The sequence below is a fragment of the Saccoglossus kowalevskii genome, chromosome 5, assembly GCF_978046115.1.
Source record: "Saccoglossus kowalevskii chromosome 5, keSacKowa6.1, whole genome shotgun sequence".
NCBI classification, from domain to species: domain Eukaryota; kingdom Metazoa; phylum Hemichordata; class Enteropneusta; family Harrimaniidae; genus Saccoglossus; species Saccoglossus kowalevskii.
The window spans coordinates 19932891-19960846 of NC_140645.1; the positions used below are offsets into that span (position 1 = coordinate 19932891).

A 27956-nucleotide genomic window follows, 5' to 3' on the forward strand; every position below is an offset into this window, starting at 1 on the left:
ATGTCTATACAAATTGCTACTTAAAAACAGTAATGGTTAATCTAAAAATATTTGCAGAAATCTGCATTTAACTTAAAGCGGGGGAGTCGTCACCTGCGCATGCGTCAGATGGCCATAGCGTGTCATTGTTTACAAACAAGCATCTACCCACGAGCCTTTGCGTTTTTAGCGTGTGTTGTTATCTTCGCTTAGGACTCAACTCCCGCGTGTGCGCAGGTAACGACCCTCCCCCTTTAAACTATTCTGTTAATTGTAGCGAGTTCTCAATACTGTAAAGAACCGTTATTATGGGTATTCTGGAACAAACTTTGTACACATAAACTACACATATAGTCCAAAATGTTTTTGTTAAGAATACGTGGAATATATAAAAAGGAGCAAAAACACCGCGAGTTGCAAAACAAATTTGCCAAACCTGAAACCACGCAACAGATGAGTTCATGTAAAATAAACGCGGCAACCATGGTTTTCAAGTTGAGTAGACGAGCAGCTTTTTTAGATTCCAATTGTCTTAATTTAGAATATTTGATGCATCAAAACCAGCTTCGTTTACAAACAAGTGTCTACCCATGAGCCTTTGCGTTTTAGCGTGTGTTGTTATCGTCGCCTGGGACTCAATTCGCGCGCGTGCGTAGCTGACGACCCTCCCGCTTTAAGGTATGTATGTTCAAGCACCATCGTTGTCGCACAGCGTGCGTTCAAATTTGAAGTTTACACACGTTGTATATCTCGATGGGATTCATATAAGAGAACCCGACGAGGTGCCGCGGCGACTGTGGCCCTTTAAAGAGGGTCGACAAGGGATATTTACGTCTCGGTAAGCTACAGCAATTGTTTGTATTTGTGTAATAATGTAATTTAAATAAACAAAAAAACGTAAATTCGTAAACATGGGCAAGATGTAAAATGTAATCAGCTATTTTATTCTTATTTTTAGTAAGCGTAAAAAAACATTTCCCACATTAAATGTCGTAATTCGTACGCAAATTCCAATTAAGATTCTTAAACACAAATTATCAAATATATTTATTATAAAAATGTAATTAGGAATTTGCTTTATCTGTAAAGTGTAAAAACCCATTTTACTGTAAATGGACCTTTCATTTTATTTCCTGTAAAAAGGTAAAATGCCTTTTTTTATTTCCTGTAGCCAGCTATCCCCTCTAGCCTCCTTCTTTAAACCCTATCCTTCTAGCCATGTACTTTTATTACATTGAACTAGCCAGATAAGTGGTAGGCATTTCATTAAAAAGGGGGGACGGATCTTAATGAATGTAGATCAACTTAAGGTAGAAGCCTACTCATAATTTTGACAAAATTGGTCATAAAACACATGACAATGTTCAATGTACAATCATGAAGCTAATGTCCCATGGTATAATGAAATAGCATTATTTTGCGTGTTACAGTTACAGTTTATCTTGACAATTGCTATTTTAGAACAGTTCTATAGAACACAAGAAAAATTGCATTTTTTGACACTTTTTAAAACCCAGATTGTTTAAATAATTTGTACTCCATTTGTACAAAAAGTACTCCATTATTCACAATATGTAATTTTTTTTCAGCCTATGTCACCAGGCTAGATTTTAAGAGATTGTATAATATCTCTGCCATTGGAATTTACGGTACAAACATGATAATAGAGCCAAAATGGCGATTTTCAACTAAAATACATCCATCAATTTCTGTGTACCCGGGACACATTGTTGGCACTTTCGCTTCTCCGGCAAGACACGAACTATTATTTCAATGAAACAAACACGGATGTCGCATTTTGACATGGTTGATAGACATAACATGACAGTACTGTTGACCAACTTTTCCGCGAGAGCAAACGAGGGCAATGACCCGTCTTTTTGTCGTTTATTAGCGGTATTTCAGAATTGCATACTTTCTACTTCAGTGGATAAGCAGTAAGACATTATAGCGTGGAATCTCCATTGCTGCATGATGTTATTATTTTTATTATCCGAAATGTCGAGGGTAATTTATTGAGGAGGTACGTCGCCATTCTTAATGAAAAAAATGTTATCGTGTCGTGATAGCAATGTAAAGTAATCGTGCCTCTTATAGGTCAATCTTGCTGACGTCAGCAAATACGTCTGTTTACGTAAGCAGTTCGCCGATTAGGGTCGTTAAAGCCCCGGCTGGGAGTCAGCTGTATCAACCAAATTGTACGTCATATTTTTTAAAACGGGGAGAGAACAGATGGCATTTAAGCGTATTATATCTGTCGAAACACGAGAATTTGTGGCCTTTTCTTTTGATGATTATCTTCCATTCACGTCTATGGGATATTTCAACGACTTCGGTGTATACCGTTGATTACCGCCCGAGTAGAAGAACACCCGTCATTGTGCTAGGTGAATCGGTGAAGAAGCAGTTCAGACAATATCTAATTACGTTTATATTGATTCCCAGAGGGTAAAAATCAATAGAACGTTTTGCAGGTGGCAGTGTCACGTGCCTTTTGCGTCAGTGTACGTCATCAAATCCGACATACTTTTCATCCTCCTTTACAATTAATTGTCTAAATGCCGAGTCTATCCCACCATAGCTTGGCATACGTATCTTAGACGTAAATGAACGCCGAGATCTCGTTGAGCGCGAGAGAATTACAAGACTTGGTTTTTGCCTGATTTACATACGACGCTGAGACAGTGGACGCGATTACGTGGAGAGGGGGACATTCATCCTGCATTCAAGGGTGTATACACAAACCTTGGCAACCGACTCTGACAGCGATATTGAGCGGACAGACATTGATGGTTATTAAAATATCATTTGACAATACATTTATTTGAATTTTACTGACATGTGATTGGTTATTCCCATAAACGGTGACATCATCAAACGCACATTCGTTCTTATTAGTCACGTGTTTTACAACAATTGTTTGGCGTAGTGGGGAACAGTCCTACGGTATTTTACCGCTAATGTCGTACTACTTAAAAAATGAAATTGTATCGTTCTTATTCTTTTTAATCCTCACACAACTAAACGTAGAAACTTTATCAGCGATAGTTGTCACAGTTTATTAGGTAGCGATAGTTTGTTTACAATTATTTTTCAAAGTATGAATGTCATTCCCAACTTCTATGCAGACTAAGATTGACAGCTACCAGTTATATACGCATGCGCATTCCTGAAAGCAGTCGGGTATTGTCCTTCGAATGAACTTCGAAGAATAAATCTGTAAAACATATAATATCAAATTCTCAAACGAATAATATTTCATCTATCACACCATTGTAGCTGTGTTCTCCACACATATAATGTTTATTATAATAGTAATATATTTTATTCGGGGAAGATTGAGAATATTGTTTCACGATAATATCAACCACCACAACACGACACCCCAAGTCATAAACCGGGACACATATAAAAAACACACAAGTAGAACAAATATACTTTACAGACTCGCTATTGTAAGTCGTGTTGCACAACTGTTGTGACAAAGAAAACGATCAGAGACAGGCTAAAGTTAGCTATAAACGCAAATATAATATTCATGATTGACACGTTACACAGAATCAAAATCTGTGGACAAAGGGAAATTGTGACCATTCGACCCACATTACTAGGACGTGTGTGTTGAAACGATGACATTCGATCGATTTACACGTCACAGTCTTCACATCGTGGATATGGGTATGCAGAACCGTTGTGTAAAATAATCATTTGTATAAAAACAAAAATCGAACGCGCAAAATGTCACCACGAGATCATGCCCTTTAGTTAAATACATATTGGAACGCACATGAATGCAGAATGTGTTGAGACAGGTCGAATTAAAATCGAATCTTAGATACCGGAAAATAATACCGGCAACGACTAAAAATCGCGACGTCATGACGAAGCGTTGTACTGAGACTATATTGGGCCTAGTATGTGAGGGTTTATAAGCCACCCCACTAACGCCTAGGTACGGTGCTAGTAATATCCCATGCAGGTAGAACCTGTTCGGTGTTCCCCACCCCACTAAGTATATACGGTCATAATAATAGGTCATAATTTGATTGGATGAATGAAATATCTGTCAGTTTGACAGCTAAAATTTGAAATTCCTAGTGAATTTTATGACATGGCGGATGAATAACGTGAATGGGTAATGAGATATTACTAGCATCGTTGGTAGGCGTTATTTGAGAGAAGAATGGCAACACATTTAGACTACAACATAATACATTACTAGCGATAGGAATTAGTGGAGTGGAGAATAACGAGCAGGACCCGACATAAACTACTATATATGCTTAGAAGACTATGATTTTATTTAATACATACACTGATAACACATTAGCGGTAACGGAATTGCTGTTCTGTTCCGTACACGTGTCTACTAAATAAAGAATTTCGAATTCTTGCGAGGCCATTATATTCATCCATGCGGCGGGATATTAAAGGATGGTGGTCATCTCGCAGCGCGTGTTCGAATTGCATGTAAACAATGTCTATTACACGCGTCGTGTATATTGATATGAGTCTCACATCGAACAGGACGCGGTGCGACGACCACCGCCCTTTAATTCCATCGGGAAGAATACGGGATGGATTAGAAATGAGAGCATTTAAGACCCGGAGAAATTGTAGAAGTTTGATCCTCACAAAATTTCTTTTACAGAATAATCCGTTCGAATAAAATGTAACCTGTCACCCCCATTAGAAATAATAGTACATTCTTTAATGGTGCGCACCATTTAGAACCATATTACGTATATATATATATATGTTATCATGATGTAATGCTTTATATAAAATTTGTAGGAAAGACCACGTGTTCAACGGGCTGTAGATCACTTCAATACCGATGATTTGGAATATGTTCTCAAAGAATTCATTTTTCGATAAAACCTGGGATGTTATTCAATCCTTCGATCGTTCTCGTCAAATGCAACGCATGGCTACTAGTATATCATTGCCCGTAAGGAAGCTATGAATAATTTAAAAATACACAGTATGCATAACGCATGTAAGACTTTCACTCATTAAGTATGCAAGAGCAACTCATTAATTATGCATACATGACCCACAACTCCGTCATGCTTGTATAATAATCCAGCAGAGAGAAATTGAAATGAGCCAAATGAAAAGAGATGTCTCGTCACACTTCTGGGAAGCGATACCCACATATTAGACGTATTTCAGGCCCGGGGATTTCAGAATGACCGTGAGTGTGTGTATTAAAGAGCGGTGGTCGTCATGCCGCGGCGTCTTGTTCGATATGGAAGTCATAGCGACGTATACGAGGCGTGTAAAATACATTGTTTCTTTACATGAAATTCGAACACGCGCTGCGCGACGACCACCACCCTTTAAAGGTGAGGTATCGCTGAAGAAACGTACACCCCGGGCAACGTACAAGCTACGTGACAACGTAACTAACATGCTCGTGACAGAGTATTTTATTTATTAAATAGTGGAAGCCGGAAAACTACTTTAAATTTCCTTCAATTGTATAATTACACCTCTTACGTACAACATGCAATGAGAAACAATATAGCGTTCGTGTTGTTGACACCTAACGAGCGAGAAAACGCCCGAGGGAAGGGATGTGTAGTGTTAATAACGAAAAGAGTGTGTGGGCGCCTGTACATGTTTCCGACGCGTGTCGTCTTACTAGATATTCCCTGAATCTAAATCTCCAAATCAGGAGATAACCTCCATTTCCAGGAAAAGTGTCTCGTTGACAATCACCGCGATTTGTACGTGATGATCTAATCTGATTTTAAGTATGCCATCGACTATCATTTGGGGAGATTTCCCCCAATATGGAACCGTCGAACCTTTTTCTTTTCCTTTTTTTGATGTAATTTTGATGTAATATTAGTGATGAAAATAAATGCCCTAAGATGGGAACCTAAAACCTAGTTTCATTCATCAAATGTTTTGATAGAGAGATTTAGGACTGGAAAAACAATATCCCAGTTATAAGAGAATTTGCTACTGTGACATGTGTACAGAGAACAGAGAAAACAGTTACATTTACTATACTAGACCTGGTAAAAAAAAAAGAGGATCGTCAAGAGAAATTTTCGTAAGTTGTAATCAATTGTTTTTATTTTTCGTAATAATGTAATTTAAATAAATAAAAAACGTAAATTCGTAGACATGGACAAGGTGTAAAATGTAATCAGTTATTTTATTCGTCCGTAATTTGTACAAATTATTTTTTTAAGCGTACACAACATTTTCCACATTAAATGTCGAAATTCGTACGCAATTTCCAATTTTGATTTTTAAACACAAATTATCAAATATAATACAAAAATGTAATTAGGAATTTGGTTTATCCTGTAAAGCCTAAAAACCTATTTTTTACTGTAAATGGAATTTTCATTTTATTTCCTGTAAAAACGTAAAAAATGTTTTTTTTTCGTTTTTTTTTTTCTGTAACCTGTACCAGCTACCCTATTTGCCCTCGTCTCAAACAGCATTCCAATAAATCAAGAATGTAGGTACATGAGAAGCCTATTTTCATCAATTTTTATCTTTTCGACCAGCTTTGCATGGTAATGTTGGTGGAAGTTGCGTTGGGCACTCTTAAACAAGGACATCTCACATATTATAGGATCAAATGCAGCCCATATTAAAGTGTGTTATTATACATCTGTCACTGTAACGCCATAAGTAACAGCATGCCGTAATTTTGCGGTATTTTACGGGGTATTTTCATCCTACCATATTAGGAAATGCGAATTCCAAATATGGAATGATTACGCGCGTAAGTTTCCTCTAATAATAAAAACAAACATGGCTGCCATCAGGGTTTGACCGGACTCCATAAAAAGAAGTTCGCTGATTCAGTTCTAAAATATTTAGATTCCGGCATTCCCATGATGTATCCCTGGAAGGAAAAGATGTATAATAACAAGGTTATTACGAAGATACCTCAAAGTATGCACTCAGACAGTACGCTGTCGCATCGACCTCCGCTGCGCGTCGGCCGATACTGCCGCTGTACTGTCTTCGTGCATACTTTGAGGTATCTTCGTAATAACCTTATAGTATTTCTACTTATATGGTTAGTAGTGGCAGTGGTGCTACTGGTATGACTGGGATCGATAATGCTACAGTTGCTGCTAACCAGAACATCCCTCAACAAGAACCATCCAGAAGAAATTACGTTCCATGATCTTATGGAGGAGCAGGTTCATCTGTCCAAAACGCTCATCACAAGAATCAGGTGGTCAAACCAACAATAGAGAGCACATATATAATATTGGCGTGTGTGTTTTTTCCAATCATGACAATGATTGCTTTATCACAGTTGTGATTGGTATAAACGTAACACACACACATGACTATGATTGTTGTGATTAAAGGAAGGAAGTCGTCGCGTCGCGCATGCGCGGGATATGAGTCTCATATAAACAAAAATGGCGTCTTTGACTGTTGCGCACACCAACGAGTACAAACTGAGACGTTATCAAGCTTTGATTGGGTATTTTTTTGGTGTTTGGAAGGTATCGAAGGAGTCGCCGGCGGTTATTAATGCAAGTGACGCCCAGGGACGAACTCGCACTCATGATTTCATCAGAAAAGCGCATTGGATTGTGGGAGAATCAATGTTTATCAACACAAGTATCGCATATGCGCGGCGCGACGACTACCGCCCTTTAAAGATTGCAAATATATGACAGATGATACCCAGACAAGGAGTATAGCCGGTGCGAATATTCACACGTCTCCAGACAACTAACAAACACATATTCTAAAAAAAAATAGTTCTAGTTCTGATAGATAGTCTTGTGTGATTTCTTAATAATTGTTGTCGTCTTGTGAATTTGAATGAGTGTAAGAAGAAAAAAAATCGTTATTGTTATGGTTATTTCATCTCTTCATATTACAATATTACGATTCAAAGGAAAAAAACACAAATGAAAACAAGTCATTGTCAATGACACGTCCCCGTTCCGTTCATATTTGAGTGACATATACATTCAAAGCAGATCATGACCGAAATGCACCTGCATATGTACAACACATTGTGCTAAATCTGAACAAAATCCATCCATGCATGACTGAGATCCGGTTCTGGAATTGTGAAAATACGTGATTTTGATGCATTTTCGGCCTTAAAATGGCCATCATTTCGCTATTGTTAAGCAGATCATGAAACAAAGGCACATATCTATTTGTGACATGATGTACCATGTGTGTATGAAGTTTGAACTTGATCAATCCAGACATGTCTTGGATACGGATCCAGAACTGAATTCTTTAACAAAATGGCCGCCAGTCGGCCATTTCAGACTTGATCCGAAAAAAAAAAGACGTGCATCAAGGTCCTATTATGTTTAATGTATGTACCAAATTTGAACAAAATCCATCCATGCATAACTGAGATACGGGTCCGGAATGGTGAAAATGTGCGATTTCAATGCATTTTCGGCTATAAAGCGGCCTCCATTTGGCTATCGTTAATGAGATCATGAAACAAATGCACATACATATTTGTGACATGATGTACCTTGTGTGTGTGAAGTTTGAACTCGATCAATCCAAGCATGTCTCGGATACGGATCCAGAACTGAATTCTTTAAAACAAAATGGCCGCCAGTCGGCTATTTCGAACTTGATCCGGAAAAAAAAATGACGTGCATCAAGGTCCTATTATGTTTAATGTATGTACCAAATTTGAATGAAATCCATCCATGCATAACTGAGATCCGTGTCCGGAATGGTGAAAATGTGCGATTTCAATGCATTTTCGGCCTTAAAGTGGCCGCCATTTGGCTATCGTTAATGAGATCATGAAACAAATGCACATACATATTTGTGACATGATGTACCTTGTGTGTGTGAAGTTTGAACTTGATCAATCCAGACATGTCTCGGATACGGATCCAGAACTGAATTCTTTAAAACAAAATGGCCGCCAGTCGGCCATTTCGAACTTGATCCGAAAAAAAAATGACGTGCATCAAGGTCCTATTATGTTTAATGTATGTACCAAATTTGAATGAAATCCGTCCATGCATAACTGAGATCCGGGTCCGGAATGGTGAAAATGTGCGATTTCAATGCATTTTCGACCTTAAAGCGGCCGCCATTTGGCTATCGTTAATGAGATCATGAAACAAATGCACATACATATTTGTGACATGATGTACCTTGTGTGTGTGAAGTTTGAACTCGATCAATCCAAGCATGTCTCAGATACGGATCCAGAACTGAATTCTTTAAAACAAAATGGCCGCCAGTCGGCTATTTCGAACCCAATCCAAAAAAAAAAAAAGACGTGCATCAAGGTCCTATTATGTTTAATGTATGTACCAAATTTAAACAAAATCTGTCCATGCATAACTGAGATCCGGGTCCGGAATGGTGAAAATGTGCGATTTTGATGCATTTTCGGCCTTAAAATGGCCGCTATTCGGCTATCGTTAATCGGATCATGAAAAAAATGCATGTGCATATGTCCCATATAATGTGTGATGTATGAGTGAAGTTTGAACTTAATCGGTCCATGCATGTTCGAGATACAGGTGATCACGGACGCACGGACGCACGGACGCACGGACGCACACAGGGCAAACCATAAGTCCCCGTTTTCGGACTACGTCCGAACGGGGACTAATAAAGGTGTGCGATAACGCGATCTTTACAATGTAATGGTCTCCTCTTTTATGTAGTATAGGGCAGCAGTGATAATTAGCGTACTGCAAAGGCAGATGTATAGAGTTAAATGGCGGCAGTCGTCGTACCGCGCCTGTTCGATACGGGACTCATAGCGACGTATACAACGCGTGTAAAATACATTGTTTATTTACATGAAATTCGAACACGTGCTGCGCGACGACCACCGCGCTTTAAAAGGTTACTCGTGAAATCGATCAAACTTGGAACATGTTGAAACTGTTGGATTAGAAGGATTCGCGCGGATGGAGCTTGGATGCGACAGTGTTATTGATTCTGTTCGTGAGCATGGTGCATGCATATGACAAATCTTCTTCGCCTTGACTGTGACATAGCAGCTGGTAGCACAGAGTTGACTAATTCACGACTGGTAGGAGAGCTGATATAATAACAGATTGCCCCCGGAAAAACTAGAGCTGATTAAGTTTACAAGATGTCATGTTTGTTTCCCAAATGAAACTGACATTATAACACCTAATGAAAATGTTGCCTTTATTAATCCATATGCAGATGCATCTTCAGTGGATATGGAATAAGCTTAAAGGGCGGTGGTCGTCGCGCCGCGTCCTGTTCGATATGGGACTCATAGCGACGTATACAACGCGTGTAAAATACATTGTTTATTTACATGAAATTCGAACACGCGCCGAGCGACGACCACCGCGCTTTAAGCAGACGGTGAAAGTCATTCTCCACCTGTAAGTCAGCCAGCATGTCATGTACTTTACTATTGGATTCCTGGAGTAGAGCTGTTAGTGCAGAAAAGCTTGAAAACCATCTGATTCTTTTTTTTCGTTTCCTATAACTGATGACAGCTTAGGAGTGAGCATGTTACAGCACTTGATCTAACAAAAGGCCATTGCAAGTTTCTAAACTTTTGATCAAGACCATAAAACAACTCCAATTCAATACCTAAACTCCAGTTTCATCATTAAATTTACATTTGGAGCTGATAACAGTTTTGGGAACAATTTTCGCACTAAGTATGATGTAATCGTGCGTGTTTCATGGATACTTATTCAGTTTAAATAAACATATTCTGCGAAAGAGAAAGATGCCCTGTCCGTGGCTTTAGATAAGTTCAGCATGTATTTGGAGAGATGTCACTTCACAGACTTTTACAGACCACAAATCCACGTGTTATGCAAAGATTTGAAGATGTGGAAGATTGCACTTGGGAACTTTAAATTTGAGATTCGACGTATACTTTGAAAACTTGACTACGATCTGGCCAAGATTTTGCGAGTCTGCAAGCCAGAGATCCTTACTATCACCCGTCAGTGAGTTGAAACAAATTGTCATGGACGTGTAATCACAAATATACAATGTATGTACCAAATTTGAACAAAAATTGACAAAGCATGCGTGAGATACTACATTTTCAAAAAACAAAATGGCTGCCAGTCGGCCATCTAGGGTTGAATCAGGAATCATGTGCATATGCCCCAAGTAAAGTACTGGGCACATGCAAAGAATGACCAGATTTTTTTTCCAGAGGACTTTGAAATACGACTCCGGACGAATTATAAGTCCCTATTAATAAATAATCAATTAAAAATCCTCATTAATTTTGAATGAGCAGTCGGCCAATACAAAATACAAGCATGTTTTAATTTTGTGTAAACAATGCATTTTGCATGCGTTGTATACAACCCCATATCAAACATCCCATGTTCGTTTAAAGCAAGGGAGTCGTCACCTGCTCATGCGTCAGATGGCCATAGCGTGTCATTGTTTACAAACAAGCGTCTACCCATGCGCCTTCGCGTTTTTAGCGCGTGTTGTTATCGTCGCTTGGGACTAGATTCCCGCGCGTGCGCAGGTGACCCCCCCCCCCCACACACACACACACGCTTTAACCCCAATCAGTAATTATATAGATAATTCAAAGAATGACAACTGAGACAGTTTCATTGATACAAAATTGTATTTCTTGTGCAATGAACAGGTCATTCAACCCATATATACATTGTGCAAAATCAGAGGGAGTTTGTGTCCCTTTAAACACCCACATATTGCTGTCATTTGAAATGAAACTATTTGTAGAGGTTTTTTTTTTTGCACATGAGGTCTCCTTAATGGAATAGACCATTCTGTGACAGGGGTGTTTTAACAAAGATACTGGCAGTCGAATTGACCGGAAAATAGTAAACTGGCAGCAACAAACTGGTGGGTGGTACAAATAACAATTTTTTTTCCAGAAAAATGAACCTCAAATTAGGACCAGCCTGGTTGAATCTTTTTAGAAACTTTTTGATGTCGTTGCTTTGTACCTCTGCTGAACTGGAAAGATCACCTGATAACCACTTTTGGAAAGGAAGGGATTTTTTTTTAATTCATAAAGATATAATAATTGGTCCAACAGATATTCAAAAAAATAATTTTTCTTTTAAATTATATGAACTGCACTTGACTCTACCCCCACTGCCAAATTTGTTGAGTAATTTTTTTTTTTTTATTTATTTAACTGAAGTTACTTGAAGTAAGATGTAAATTCAAATGTCCCATTACCAATGTGCAACAGGTGAAATCTCCAGCAGTGTGGTTTCAGTGCACGACATCCTAACTATTCCTGTCATAAAAACAGGTCACTGAAACAAAGCTCTTATTCTATCTTTTCAAAATTACTAGCTTAGGGGTTCCAGTTATATTTTTTTTAGCTCCACTAGTTAATAAAGCAGACTAACTTAGAGGGCTTATTGTATCACCTAATGATAAAATGCAATCCTAAGGGGCCTTCTTTTTAGATTAATCAATTTTTTTTACCAAACATGGAGGGCATTGATCAATTTAGAAAGACTAAGGTTTTCAAATGTAAATACAAACGACTAACTTAAGTGGTCATGTAATGGTCAGTATTTTGCCAAGATTGACTACATTAGTGAAGCCAGTGCAGACGAGGCTGTGTCTGTTTCAATAGCATGCAATATTATAGTATGTACTATAGGGCTGTATCAATATTATGAAATAAGCTTTTTTGGTAGGTTTGAAAAAAATGTAAATAACACTTACATTATAATATTTTACATGAATCAAATATACTTGAAATAAATATACTTCAAATTACAATAAATAAGATAAAAAAAAAGTTTATAATAACGTGCTCAATTTGTAAGCCAAGAGCATACTTATTTTTTGTGTGCAATGAAAATACTTCATTCATATATTTAGATATATCTCTCATATTCTCTCACAGCTCCACTAAAATACAAAATGCCCGGTTGAAACCCGAAGTTAATAATATCTGGTCAACAATAAATATTACTAAATTGTTTCAGAAGTGTAACAATATAATTATTGATTTAGACTTAAGTCGTCAATTTGGGGCGTTTTTTCTTTTCTTTACCAAGTATGAGAGAAAAACAGTTTTGCAAAAAGTGAAACAATTTCCATAAAACTTCATATTAAAGCATTATTTCATTTAAAAATAAATAGTATTTATCAGAATAATTCGGAACAACCATAAGTACCAATCAGAAAACTACATCGAATCTTTTCCCTATAAGCACTCAAATAAAAGTTTGAGATGAACTTTTTTTTCTGCAATAGAAACCAATGATAAATTCCCATATTCATGGGAGTCTTACCAATTTTGGGGTTGAAGAATATTTCATTAACATTTTTAATTTCGGGAACAGCTTAAATTAATGTGGTAAAAGTCAAGAAAATATGGCAATAAGTTTTAAAAGGTAGTAAACTACCTTACTTAAATAAATCTTAAAACAATGGATAACATTGGATGTTGTTCGCTATAATGATAATCTAGCATCATCATATTCCAATGGATATTTGCAAAAAAACATTTGAATGCACAACTAACAATTGCAAGTCCAATAATGTGTGACAAACATTTGAATGTACAGCAAACATTTGAATGTACAGCAAACATTTGACAGCATGACAAACATTTGAATGTGTAGCAAACATTTGAATGTACAGCAAACATTTGACAGCATGAAAAACATTTGAATGTGTAGCAAACATTTGAATGTACAGCAAACATTTGACAGCATGAAAAACATTTGAATGTGTAGCAAACATTTGAATGTACAGCAAACATTTGACAGCATGAAAAACATTTGAATGTGTAGCAAACATTTGAATGTACAGTAAACATATGACAGCATGAAAAATATTTGAATGTGTAGCAAACATTTGAATGTACATCAAACATTTGACAGCATGACAAACATTTGAATGCATGACAAACATTCGAATGCGTGACAAACATTTGCATGTGCGACAAAAATTTGAATGTGTGACAAACATTTTAATGTGCAGCAAACATTTTAAAATGCACTGTGCTAAACAAGCTGCTCTCTGATTGGTCCAACTGTTACATGTTGTGTTTTGATAGCCAATCAGACACAGTCCTGTAAGTAGCTTTGAATTGACTTGTACGTACAGGTAAAACCAATGTAAAAGATAGATTTGTCAGTTAAAAGAAAAATTGACACAAGCGCAGTTGCACTTTCTTGTTAACAATCGTGCATTGAAGTTATTTGATTACATTCTATTCTTAATTCCAACTTAAGGATGAAATTTCAAAATTACAATATTTATTGTGTGATTTGTTTTCTGATTGAACTTGAATCAATGATTGCATCGTTTAAAAATATATATTTACGCAATACTGTGATGTGTGTCATTACGGGTCACCTTGATTTCAACCAATTATAGTTCTTCTTGCCTGTACCTGATCTGAAACTTGTGTTGCCATTTTGTTGATAAATTTAGGCCAAGGTTTCCATAAACAATTTTGAAAGATTCTCTTTGATTTCAGTGCTGTTGATTTTTTTTATAGTAATTTCCAATTTTGTTGTTATAATTGTTTTCATAGTTGTTCCATGAATGGAAATAATGCCCCCACGAATGGCAGCACTGATTCCATAAATAGCAGCACTGATTCCATAAATGGCAGCACTGATTCCATAAATGGCAGCACTGATTCCATAAATGGCAGCACTGATTTCATAAATGGCAGCACTGATTCCATAAATGGTCATATGAGCACTTTTCATAAATGGCTGGATGGGATACTTTGATATGTAAATTATATTCCAAAAAACAAAAAAAAAACAATGAAAAGATCATTGATAATTACAAAGTGTATCTCTAATATTACATAATAAGATGACAGTGCAGTTCCAGTGGAAATTCTTCTGAAAAATATTGAATAGCAATTAAAAAGTGAAGATATATTCAAATAACTTTCTGATATCATCCACACATGAATGTATTCATCTTCTCTGAAATGTCACAATGTTTTTCTTTCACATGGTTTATTGACGTTGTTATTTCCGCAGAGAAATTTACTCAAGGCCAAAGCAATGAGTATGATTATCATTATCACCCAACCAGTTGATTCTTTCACAATCACTATTTAAAATTATCGTGTTAGTTGCCACCTCTTTCAGAATGGTGAGAGCATACACTTACACAACTCCATAGCTTTCAACACTGCTATAGACATTAAATAGCACTATGTCTCGTCACGCCTTGTCTTGTCTCGTGCATCACATGGTCAATATTAATTCATGGATAACGAGTGTCGTTCATCCATGGTTGGTAGGTTTAGTACCAGTATCAGACCTACGTAGGAGTGAACATATGTTACCGAAATGTCCCTATTGGACCTGGTGGTTCTAATTACATCAACATGCCACGAGGGAGTTGCCAGACTGATTGCTAAGTCCATCTGATGTGTCCATGCTTTCATCGAGTTCCTCCAGACTCTGTTTTTGTGGGGGCGTCGGTGGCAGCACCTGATGCTGCTGAGCCTTCTCATACGAGTCTTGTCTCAGAACGCTAGCTGACGTGTTCTCTATAGCTAGCTGGTGTGGTGATTTTTCTATCGATAGCTGAGGTATAAGTGGGTGCTGTTGGGCAAGTTTGTATGAGTCCTGTCTCATTGGAGGGGGTGGCCGACGCTCCAACGTAGGTGAATGCCTCAGATCCAACTGCATCTGCTGAAACTGTTGATGCATCTGCGCCTGTTTCTGCATAACCTGTCTTTTTTGAAAAAGCTGATGCTGCATCAGTTGCTGCTGCAGCGTCTTTGCACTGGCCTGCTTCATAGCAATCAAGTTCTGAGGCTGTTCCTCAATGGTTTGCGAGCGATCAAAGAATGACGGCTCGGTGTGCATGTTGCGATTCATTGCAATCAGCTGCTGCTGTTTCTCTGGGAATGATTCACCCGGGAGATGACGCCACGTCTGCGGCTGATTTGGACCCTGTTGATGCTGCAAATTAAATTCTTCCGTGTCCGACACTAACTCTTGATAGTGCCCAGTCATTGTTGATAGTGGCGACACTGGCCGATCTCTACAAGTGTTTACGCCTATGTCTTGTAAACAATTTTGCTCATTATGAAGTTCGAGCACCCCTTTAACTTGAGTCAGGTCCTTCAGCTGCTGTCTGAATGCTATTGCACCTGCAGTAAGAACACCATCAGATGCTCTCCGACCTTCTCGAAAACTAATCGGGGATGTGCACAGACGGTGGCAATCCTGACCAACATGTTGAGTGCTTTTCAAGTCCATGTTCAGAATTTCGTCGAGCGGGGGCGACATGTTGGGGGAGTTGCATGGTACATGGGCGGGGAATTTCCCCCCAGATTGGTTCTGCATAAGAGTTTGCATGAGTTCCATATCACATTGTGAGTCAATTGTCAGCACAGATCCGTTATCTGTTCCAAAGCTATTGATGCTGGTGTCCGATGAAATAGAGTTCTGGCAGCTATCACCGTAAGTCTGCCTCCTATACGAACAGTAGCTATCAGTTTGTTTATCACTTTCTGGTTCTGACATATCAACTTCCACCCCCTCGTCGATTGACGTCACCATCATGGTGTGCGGTGACATAGACCTCACTTTCCTAATTACCGGCATCGGCAAGGAATCCAGCATTGAGCCGCTAACACCCGGCGGTATCGGCACATTTTCGCTTTCGCTTAATGCCATTTGATGAGTCAATTTTCTCTCCACTCGTTCAGAGCTGATTACTGGAGGCTGTTCTAACTGTGGTCCCAGATGCGGTCCAAAGCTCATTGTACAATAAGTTGGCTGTGATGGTACTGAATGTTGGTGCGGCAGTGGTCGGTGGTTGCTGGTTGTAGCATTGTGGTTGATCATCGCTTGTTCTGCTATGCTACTTGGTCTACGTTTTCTTGCATCCATTCGGTTTTCGACTGGAAAGCTACTCCTATGATGCTTGAGTCTTTCCACTAATAAATGATATATTGCGGTGTAGTGGTCATAAGCCTCTTTATTCAGCGACTGAAAATAGACAAAATATAACCACCAATCAGTACTTGGCAATATAATACAATACAGGCAGACCATTACTACAACAGGTCATTAATACAGGCAGGTTATTATTAAAAGGCAGGTCATTATTACAACAGGTCATTAATACAGGCAGGTCATTATTACACATTGTATGCAAGTCAGGATATTATTTATTATAAACTCAATTATATTATATTCAAATGGATTACAGCAGGTTATTATAAATATAAAGTCCGGGTGAATATATGCATATTGCCATTATAATATGCGTTGAGTTATCATATCTGACATAATTTACAAGACAATAGATTACTGTAAATTTACGTCACTAGGAATTTCCGTGATTTGATATGGCCATGATGACATTTTCGCGAGCGTCACTATGACAAGGATTTTAAGTAATTAAATTATTCATTGATTCAATCATGCAATGGCTTCTGATTGGTGGATATCTGCGTCCAATATTAATGATATACTGACCTCTTTTGTTTTCTGCTGATCAATGCCCAGACTCTGCATCAGTCGTAATACTTGCTCGTTATACTCGCCTCGCGTACTGTCGGGAATCTGATCGGGAAATACAAGGTTTCGGGGACGTCCCATGTCCATCAACATCCACTTGTGTCTCTTAATCTGCTCTATGGTGTACCTCTTAGCGGGATCTATAACCAACATCCTCCTGATTAGAGTCTCGCATTCTATAAATAAATGAATAAAAAAGTGAGACATACTATTACACCGTAGGGGTGGCAGACTGACTTGCAGGGTGACAGTTGAGGAATACAAATGTATCTATATATAAACATAATTTTTTTTTCATGAAAATATTGTTCTATTAAAAAACATGACATTTTGTAAAGCAGATTTAGAGAGTTCAGTTAAGGACTTAAATTACCTGTACATAAATCCAAAAACCAGGAAATAATAAAAGGATTTTGATATTAACTGACTGGTATTTACAAAAAGTGTTTATATAATACTAACCCGTTGACATGAAAAACGGTATGCGAAACCTTCCCGCAAGGACGCGTTCTTTGAGCTGGTGCAGCCTATTGCCATCAAAGGGTAGAGCACCGCAGACTAATACATATAATACAACACCAAGACTCTATGAATTGTAAAAAATAAAACAAATGGAAATGATGAATATTATGGACAACATTAAAATTACATTACCACTAATGTACACAGGACAGAGTGCGTTATCGGTAATATTCATAGGTCAGAGTGCATTATTGGTAATATTACATAGGTCAGAGTGCATTGTTGGTAGTATTACACAGGTCAGAGTGCATTGTTGGTAATATTACACAGGTCAGTGTGCAATATTGGTAATATTACACAGGTCAGTGTGCAATATTAGTAATATTACACAGGTCAGTGTGCAATATATTGGTAATATTACACAGGTCAGTGTGCAATATTGGTAATATTACACAGGTCAGTGTGCAATATTGGTAATATTACACAGGTCAGTGTGCAATATTGGTAATACATGTATTACATAAGTCAAGGTGCATTATTGATAATATTACATAGGTCAGAGTGCATTGTTGGTAATATTACATAGGTCAGAATGCATTACTGGTAATAAAGTCAGAGTGCATTATTTGTAATAATGCACAGGTCGAAGTACATCGCCCTTAATATTATACAGGTCGTAATGCATTATCAGTGTTAATATTACACAGGTCAACTCTACAACTACTCTAAGTCTCTGCCACCAGAGGGCACAATATTTTACACCATAAGTGAGAGGGCTCCTCACCACAAAATGGTATACAACTATCTGCCACAGATGGTAAAAACAAAAAGCGAGACTCACCCAAATGTCAAGTCGTGGCCCGTCATACTTCCTACCCTCAAACACCTCTGGGGCAGCATAGGGCGGACTCCCACACCACGTTGCGAGGTGTTCACCTGCTTTATAATAGTTACTGAACCCAAAGTCAGCAATTTTAATGTTCATATTGCCATCCAACAGAAGATTCTCAGCCTGTGAAAACAAGTTAGGAAAAAATAATTATTCTACTGCCATACAACGGTTAATCATTTCTTTTACTGTAAAAGGATTAATATTTCACTGGGTTTTAATTTTACTTATTTCACTGATTGGAAAATGCGCTAAATTAACACCCAGTGAATATGTAAAAGTTAACATAGAAAACATTATCTGAATGATAAAACTGCGAGTTTAAAACCTACTGAATATGCCTGAAAAGGTAAATCAGCGAAATTTAATACCAGTGAAAATTAGTCATTTTACAGTGCTCAATTCAAATTTCCCTTTATATGGGGTAAACTCTGAAACTAACACGTTCAAAGTTATTTATAAAATATTTAAATACTTTTCTTTGTCTACATTGAAAGTAGAAGTGCTATAAGCATGTGACGAAAATATAATCATATCATTGAATGTAAACATTAGGACAGCGCAAAAAATCGTCATTGTCATCTCCGGGTGTAATCTCTCATTAATTTATAACTACAAGCTCTGTCGTTACAAACACTGTGCTGTCTTAAAGCTTACTTAATGTTTGTTTGTTTTTTTATTATAACCTCATATTATTAAACTTCTATTGTAACCTCAACTGGCTTAATTTTATTCTCACCTAACAATTACTGGAACCAAGAGATTATGTCTATGAATACAAACACAGCCTTTAGTAACGTTGCAATTTTTGTGCATGATGCTTTCAAAAAAACATTGACTAAAAAGATATGTACTAAATTATTTATTTCAAAGAAAAAAATAATATACTGTAAAACTCTTCTCAATTGCTACATGTCATATCAGCAAATTTGACCTAATGCATGAATTAAAAGAATCTTCATTTGGCTAACATAATTAGTTAAACTATAGATAATCTGAATTAGCTAAAATTAATGTTGTTTTACAGTAAATATAGCTAATCACTTCAAACGTTTATAGATAATTATATTAATAATATGACAACTTTGATATATATTGGGGGGGGGGGTATGAGACTATCCATTTCAATCAATGACAAATGTGCATAATTTAAAATAACATTAATTGAAGTATTTTTTTAAATCAAACTAGGGGAGCAGTTACATGTGGGCTCCTTAGCTCTGCCCTAGAAAATATTCATAATGTACTGGGCAACTGAATTAATAATCCTTTCTGTTTTTTTCCTTCCTGTTGGTAAATTGAAACGACAACAAATAATATTTTCTTACGGATGTAGAAGATTATTTATCACTTAGTTTCCGAGGAATTGTTGTAGAAATCTCCACAACTATGCTTTTGGTAACCATGGTAATGCCGCAGTGGAACTATGGATTTGTTGTTTGTTATCTGTATCTGCAAATGTATAAATGTCATGTAGGGGCAGCTACGAAAACTACAAGTCATACTAACTCGAAATGTCACACCGCCCACATACTGTCATCGCTAATGACGATTATCAAAGAAAAGCTGTCCACTCGATGGAATAAGATTCATTTCTTTTTCAACAACTTGCGCTACAATGACGTGAATGAACTGTCACAGGAAAATCAGCTTTAGAACAAGACAGCACTATATTTACATCCAAGTGCTTGTTTGTAAGACACTTCTCAATTTTCTATTAAAAACATGTACAAAATCATTTCTGATTGGCCGTCAGATTTTTGTAATACTGAGTGTGATTGGCTGAAATCCAAGGCATAACAGACATCAGATGTGGGTCCCATGCGACATGTTTATCATTGATACTAATCATAATACTATTTAAAAATGAATTAAATAAAATTTAGTAAGTTCCCAGTATAATATTAAATTATATACATAATAGAATATACTATATAATAATACTATTTAGAATGGAAGAGTATTTCCCATAATGCCTTGCACATTGGTGCAGTAACATACTCAGTAGTGGAAATTTAAATTTGGTTTGAACTGATTCAAATATGTACCAAGCAAACACACTAGTATTATCCCCCCCCCCCCTCCCTCCCCATATTATATCTTGGCAAAGCAGCTAATTTGTAAATTGATTTTAATCAATAATTTAATGTCTCAATTGACATAAGCCCTATTCCTCATCACAAAAAACAGTCCCCAGATTCACACAAAAATCCCCAATTTGCGATTTGAAGATGGGCTTTTTCCGCAATACTCTGATTGTTGTTAGTACCCGTCATCAGCTCGCAATAATAACTCATCTCCCAATACCCGCTTTTAGTTATGAAACAAGAATAATTTTAATGGTAATTCTGGATTTATCAAAGACATTTATTTAGTTGTCAAAACTGAGACGCTGATGTAATGAGATGACACGTAGGAATCATACGGATTTGAGATAAGCTGCAGAAAATATGATGCTGATGGGACTGTCATAAATAAGGGATTTGCTGCTATGGTAACGGAAGATGGAGATATATTTATACATGCTCAGGAGAACAGATGCAAGTATAACTTTTCATGACTGGAAATCTTAATTAAAGGGTGCCGCTAACAACGTTATTGTAGAAACACAGTGACAATATTTAAACTTTTGTGTTGAAATGCCACAAAGATTATGATGCAATTTTACAAATTTACATTTACTTTTTTATATTTATCTTTATTACTGTAGAATACTTTACTTTTGCTCAGAGTTAATTTTTTCACAATTTTTGCTAAATGGATGATTGAAAATAAAAATCCAGCGAATATATATTTTTTTCTTACATATTACATTCAAAATTAGTGAAAATAAAATTCCATGCAAAAACACCCAAAAAGTCTTTTCAGCGAAAATTAATCCCTGCTAAAATAAAGTATTTACAATATATGGGTACCAAATACATTATCCCTCAGAGATGATGCTTCCCATAAAGCAACATGAGGTAGTTTTGATTTTTAAGAATAGTTTCAACAAATATTACACACTGGGCATATCACTTTTACTCTGATGTGTGCGAAAACAGCAAGCCTATTATTAGTCACGGGAAAGTACATTCCAATCCCAGCTTTTTAAAGTTCAAACGTGTCGTGCATTTTCACATAATCATCTCAAGTAAAGGGTATGCCGGAAAGATAAAGTAAAATGGATAATGGTTTAGCATTTATTCTTACGATTGACTTCGTATATTTTAGCTAATCAATCTAATTGCTTCTGCAATTGTTCCTGATAGGCTGCGGATGTCAATAAAATAGTCATGTTCCCTCCCTTGGATTAAAATGGAATGTCCCGAAGTGTTCAGCATATGAAGTGAAATAGTTGAGACATGTTAACGACTGTTAATGGCATGGAAATCATATCAATTAAATTGGTTTCTGTGTTCCAATGCAAACCACGTATTTGTAATCCATAATCGGAGGGGTTTTCCCATCAGAGTCGTAATTTTGAATAATAAATATAAGTTTTGTACATTCTGTCATCATGTTTAACTGTGGAGAACAGGCAATTCTGAATAATTTGTATCGATATGTAGGAAATAGAGAACATTGTATACTAGTTCTCGTTGCAAATAAAAAATAATTACTATCAGTAACTATAATTTAGTGTACGAGTTACGCAGAAGTATTGAATCCCCCAACAATTAATTCTTGTATAGAGACAAATTTGTAAGGTTTCCGAAGAGATTTAACTTCCTAGTGTGGAGTGGGTGGGCGGGTGTGTGTGGATGATTGGACTTCCATTAACAAAGCTAAGCTCATATGCATCCAGTCGTATGATAATTCCCCCCTGACCTTTTAAAAAATTATAGTCAGTATATTCACGAATTTATCAGCCTTTATGTAAACAATCCTTTTTTTTTTAAGTGAGACAAATGCACTATACTATAAAAGGACAAAGGGCAATACAGACAAGACTATTTGTAAAAATAAATTGGCTTTGACACCAGAAATACTAACTTGGAAAAGCACACCACATGAGGAATTTTATTGACATACTAAACAGGAGATAAGTAGTTGCAGGCATTGAGCAGGGGTATCATGTACAAGCAAGATGTTTGTAAAAACAAACAATAGTCTTAATTATCACATTATTTTACCATTTGCAAGATTTGCGCAGATATGTTTCTAGCATTCAATGGTGTTTTTTTTCAAAGTTTGTATACCGTATTTGCTCTATTAGAAGCACATCTCCAATATAAGTTAACATAAACTAAACATAAACATTCCATTTACTGTAAAATGACTAATTTTCACTGGATTTAAATTTAGCTGATTTACCATTTCCGGCATATTCACTGGGTTTTAAATTCACAGTTTCTATCATTTAGATAAATGTGTTCTATGCTAAATTTTACATATTCACTGGGTTTTAATTTAGCACATTTTCCAGTCAGCGAAATAAGCAAATTAAAACCCAGTGAATAATTAAACATTTTACGGTACATTATACGACTCGTTATATTATGACCATAGATCTGGTAGGCCTAAGCACATGCGATAATTAATAATAGAGTAAACACAGAATTTGTTAGTTAATTATTCATATGAATCGAGTGAAAGTTTGGGCTTTTGGGGGGTTGAATTCTTCTGCTAGGAACTTGAATTTAGCATATCAATTTTTGGATGCAATACCATTAGATATTAGATAACACCCAACCAAACTATAACATTTATCAAGCAAAAATGTAATGATCCAATAGTCTATGTAGCACTGCTCAGGGAAAATAAAAAAGCTGTCTATATTTCAGCAGAGTATTTACATATGACAAGCAGACACATTTACTGACCACATAAACCATCCCTGTAGTGTATGTGCCACCCCTCATTTGAAATAAACTAGTCCACTTCACTTGAGTTTTTATACCGAGTTCATTTATTTCAACACAAAAGCAGAGTTTCCTTCTAAAACTGTCAGATAATTTATGTCTAAAAATAAACATGACAATTGAACAAAAAAACACAAGGTCCTATTTTACCAAAAATAGTTACTATTCAGTCATCACTGACATTACCATAATTTTTCCCTGTCAAAATGTTGGTGAAACATTATGCAAATTTTCAAGTATTTTTGTATATTTTTTTTTATTAATTTTAGATAAAATGAACAACCTTTGTGATTGGCGACAAGTCATGATCAAAGTTGTTGAAAACTGTGTTTATTTCGTGGAAAGTGACAAAAGTAAAAATTTTCACATTCAAAGTTCCATAGAATCCCAAAAAGTAGTTTGGCCAATTTTTTACATTTTTGGTTGTTAATCTGATGGATCACAACTCTGTATTCTGGACACTAACATAAATAAATTCCCACCACAGCTACTTGATTTATAAAAGAGATAGTTGAGCGGTTAAAACCAGGGAAGATATTTTACCCAGTTCACCAAATAACGCTATATAGATTCAACCAAGCCGGAGAGAGCTGTGTATCTTTGGTAGATTTGTGTGAAAAAGTCATACTAGTACTTGTAATGTACAATCTATTTTCAAGAAATAAAATTCAAGCACTTCCACTGTTAAAAAATTCCAAAGCACTAAAAAAAAAACACTTCTCTAGGGAGTCTACATACAGACATATTTTCACCTCCTTAGGGAGTCAAATGAGACTGTTGTTGTGTCAGCAGAGGGCTTGCTGTGTTTGGTATGCCATTGACGTAGATTTGCCGCACCACCAAGCAAAAATGTTTTTTGTTTTTACGCATATTTGATGCATGCTCATCTTAAAAAAGAAGATATCTATAAACCGAGAAGCACAAAATATTGACTCAAGCTTGTAGCTTAATTATTACAAGCATTCAGGCATTAAAGCCAATTCATAACAATATAATGACATACTTATATTAAGAAGGGATGGAGAATCTACTAAACAGAAAAAATTAAATCTATGCAAGCATTTAGGAAATTGTTTTTTTTTTTACAAAATGTGGAAATCAATAATACTGCACTTTATCATACCAGTTTACTCAAGACACTTGGTTCGCTTGGGGGGAACGGGGTTTGTATTGAGACAGCCCAACATCTGACTTCGTCTATAAGTCGATTTGCTTTTTAGATAAAATTGCAACACTTTTAGAGAAACAACTTCCGGATTTTGTAATAATTCAGCAAAAAATATACTGTACATGCATTTATTATTTCGCTGGTTTTTAATTTCGATATTTTCACTGAAAAGTAAAATTCGCTAAATTAAATCAACATGAACATGTAGAATAACAATATAGTTCATTGTTCCTATGCAAAGTTCACCCAGTGAAATACACACAAATCATCAAAACAGTGAAATTAACACCCAGTGAAAATAAATGGTTTCACAGTATTGTCCCATTTAAAAATTACTGATGTCAGTTCTTGCTTCGGGCAACCACACCGCAACAACCAAGAAAATGTTGTTTTTTGGGGGGTAAACCAGTATTTAGTTTTTTCGATTGTTCTTATGATCCCCTGTAAACCCTCTTCAGTCTATCTTGTAATACTAGTCTTACTCAACAATTTACTAATTACCGGTAAAAAAAAAAAAAAATGTATTGATTAAAGCATGTAGCCTCACTTTCACAAATTCATGCTAATCAAAATTTTCATTTTCAGTCTCAAGCCTCATTTTCACCATTTTATGCAAATTGATAGCCTTATTTTCAATATTTTATGCAAATCGATAGCCTCATTTTCACAATCTTATGCAAATTGATAGCCTCATTTTCACCATCTTATGCAAATCAAATTGTCAAATTTGCTATACAACAAACTAAGTCATTATTGATTCTGTTCGAAGAAAAACAAAAAACTTTTGTTCATGTTGATGGAAAGTCAAAGGATACGGGAAGAAAAAGCAATACATTCTATTCAACACATTCTATGCCAAGCTAAAATGGCAGTAATTGTAACTCGCACAAACAAATAAATTTCCACATTTTCAACGTACCTTTAAATCTCTATGCACTACATGCCGATTATGACAGTAATCCACGGCCGCTACAATCTGCCAAAATTTCTTCCGTGCCTCCTTTTCATTCAATCTTCCATGATTTGCTAGATAGTCTGGAAAAGAAAAAAAGATTTTATATTTTCAACATCAATAATCTTGCATTTACTCTACATCTTTAATAGAGTGCGCCTGATTGGCTAACCAAACCCAACATCTAACAGTTGGGACCAATCAGAAAGTGGCTTGTTTGTTGAATTTGTTTTTCGACATATCAAAGTTTGCAATGGATATATGCTTTTATCCAATATAAAAGAAGTATTGCTTAGACCACAAATTACCTAATTTATTACCTACTAAATCTCAGAATGATAAAACTATTTACGTCAAAAACGAGCAGCTGGTAATTCTCGGAAATACACCTTACATTAAAAGTACACCTAGTCATACTGTTGTCATGTGATTGTTAAAGTACACATAACACCATGATAAAATTGAACAGGAAGAAACTTGCACACGAAAACACTAATATAGGGGTTGAAAAGACACATTAATAAGCTCATTATCTGCCCCATTAAACTCCAGAGTACTACAGCGACTGGTTTCCATGACAACACATATTTGTATGTTTTTAAAAAGTATACCTCAACCCAGTGCATAAATATCAGGAGGTAATTGCTACGAGTAACTATCACAACGTTAAATTTAGCAGAATGTTCGTAAGCAACGCAGTATACAATGCAAAAGCAGCCACCCGCCCAGACGTTCTAACTATGTACTTATCCCAAAATAACTGAAATTGGAAAATCGATAATAATTTGCCGGATACGAAAATGTACTATAAAAGCAGTAGTGGACATGCAGTTTTTTAAAAAAGATCCAACGAACTATGGCATTCCAACAACAGCTTAAGGTCAGGCTGGTGTGAACTTTCTGATCCAAAAATATCTCTCCATAATCAGGCTATGTTTAACTAGTACGAGGGGGATGGACATTCCATTTGTAGATCTCCATGCATACACACAGACAATTATGAAGCTGATTATTGTTAGCGTAGTGCCTTTAGGGCTTATGAGCGGAAGCGTTTGTGGGTTTCAAATTCCAAAAGAGATTGAATAAAATTAAAAATGGTGTTTGTAGAGGTGGAGGAGGGGGATCTGATACAGATATGTTATAGATTAGAAAAGGAAGCTGATCACTGACTGCACGCATTTGATTATGAGAAATTGTTAAGGTTTGCTTAGGCATGTGAACAGCATAGCTACCCATTAATTACTGTGGAATGCTTTAATTTTCGCTATTTTCGCTAAAGGAATGATTCAGTGAAAATAACATTCAACTCGCCAAAAATCAGTGAAAATAAATTCCATATAAACACACCTAAAAAGTCTTTTCAGCGAAAATAAATTCCAGTGAAAATAAAGTATTTTACAGTAAGTAGGGCATACTTGGTTAAGATTATTGCATTATTTATATGCATAGAAACAATTATGTGTGTGAATTAAAACAAATGCAATGCTTTCTGATCAATGAGACCAAAAATGTTAATGGACGTCAGATAATATTATTGAAGCATTGTATCAAACATGATGTGGCTCAATGATTATGGTGATTTAAGGCAAAAGATCAAAACTATGGAATAATTTTTTTATTCTTCAGAAAACAGAACTTGAACATCAATTTTCTTTCAATAAATTTTGATTATCAAACTTTAAAGGGGCACTTCTAGTTAAGCCTAATCTCACAACAAATTTACTCCCTGGATTAAAATAACAATGGATAACAAAAGATAGATTAACTTTGTAAGCATGAACAATAGTGTCCCATGAATCTTCGGTGCAATCCATGGGATTGAGTGGTTTCCCTTTAAGTCAATTTTGATTTACCAGAAATAAAAAAAAATCAACGGGAAGACCCATTGCATAATGCCTTTTTCAAATGCATTATACAAGTGGTATTTACGGATAAAATGACACGAAATAAACATCACTCAAGACGTGACTTAAATTCAGAAACCTTATAGCATAATGCATAGTACATTACATGTGATTCGAAAAAAAAAGATATTACAGTAATCACTTTTTTTATCATATTATTTTTTTGCTTTCTACATGTAGATTATTCCATGAATAAAGTGAAGTAATGAAGTTGAACTTGTCACAAAAATAAGAATTACCGTAAAATATTTGGAATTTATTATCACTGAAGGGATGAC

At 36.1% G+C, this 27956-nt stretch overlaps 1 protein-coding gene across 1 annotated transcript in view; it reads right to left on the reverse strand.

The window, feature by feature from the left end:
- Positions 1 to 11556: 11556 nt before the first annotated feature.
- LOC100377453 (serine/threonine-protein kinase SIK2-like) overlaps positions 11557 to 27956 on the reverse strand; it is a 28498-nt gene continuing 12098 nt past the window's right edge. The window contains exons 4-8 of the mRNA XM_006811388.3: positions 25742 to 25857; positions 18763 to 18933; positions 17922 to 18045; positions 17418 to 17635; positions 11557 to 16925 (exon numbers count right to left, since the gene is read on the reverse strand). Coding sequence (XP_006811451.2) covers positions 15303 to 16925; positions 17418 to 17635; positions 17922 to 18045; positions 18763 to 18933; positions 25742 to 25857 — 2252 coding nt within the window. The 3' untranslated portion in view covers positions 11557 to 15302. The remainder of the gene's footprint in view (positions 16926 to 17417; positions 17636 to 17921; positions 18046 to 18762; positions 18934 to 25741; positions 25858 to 27956) is intronic.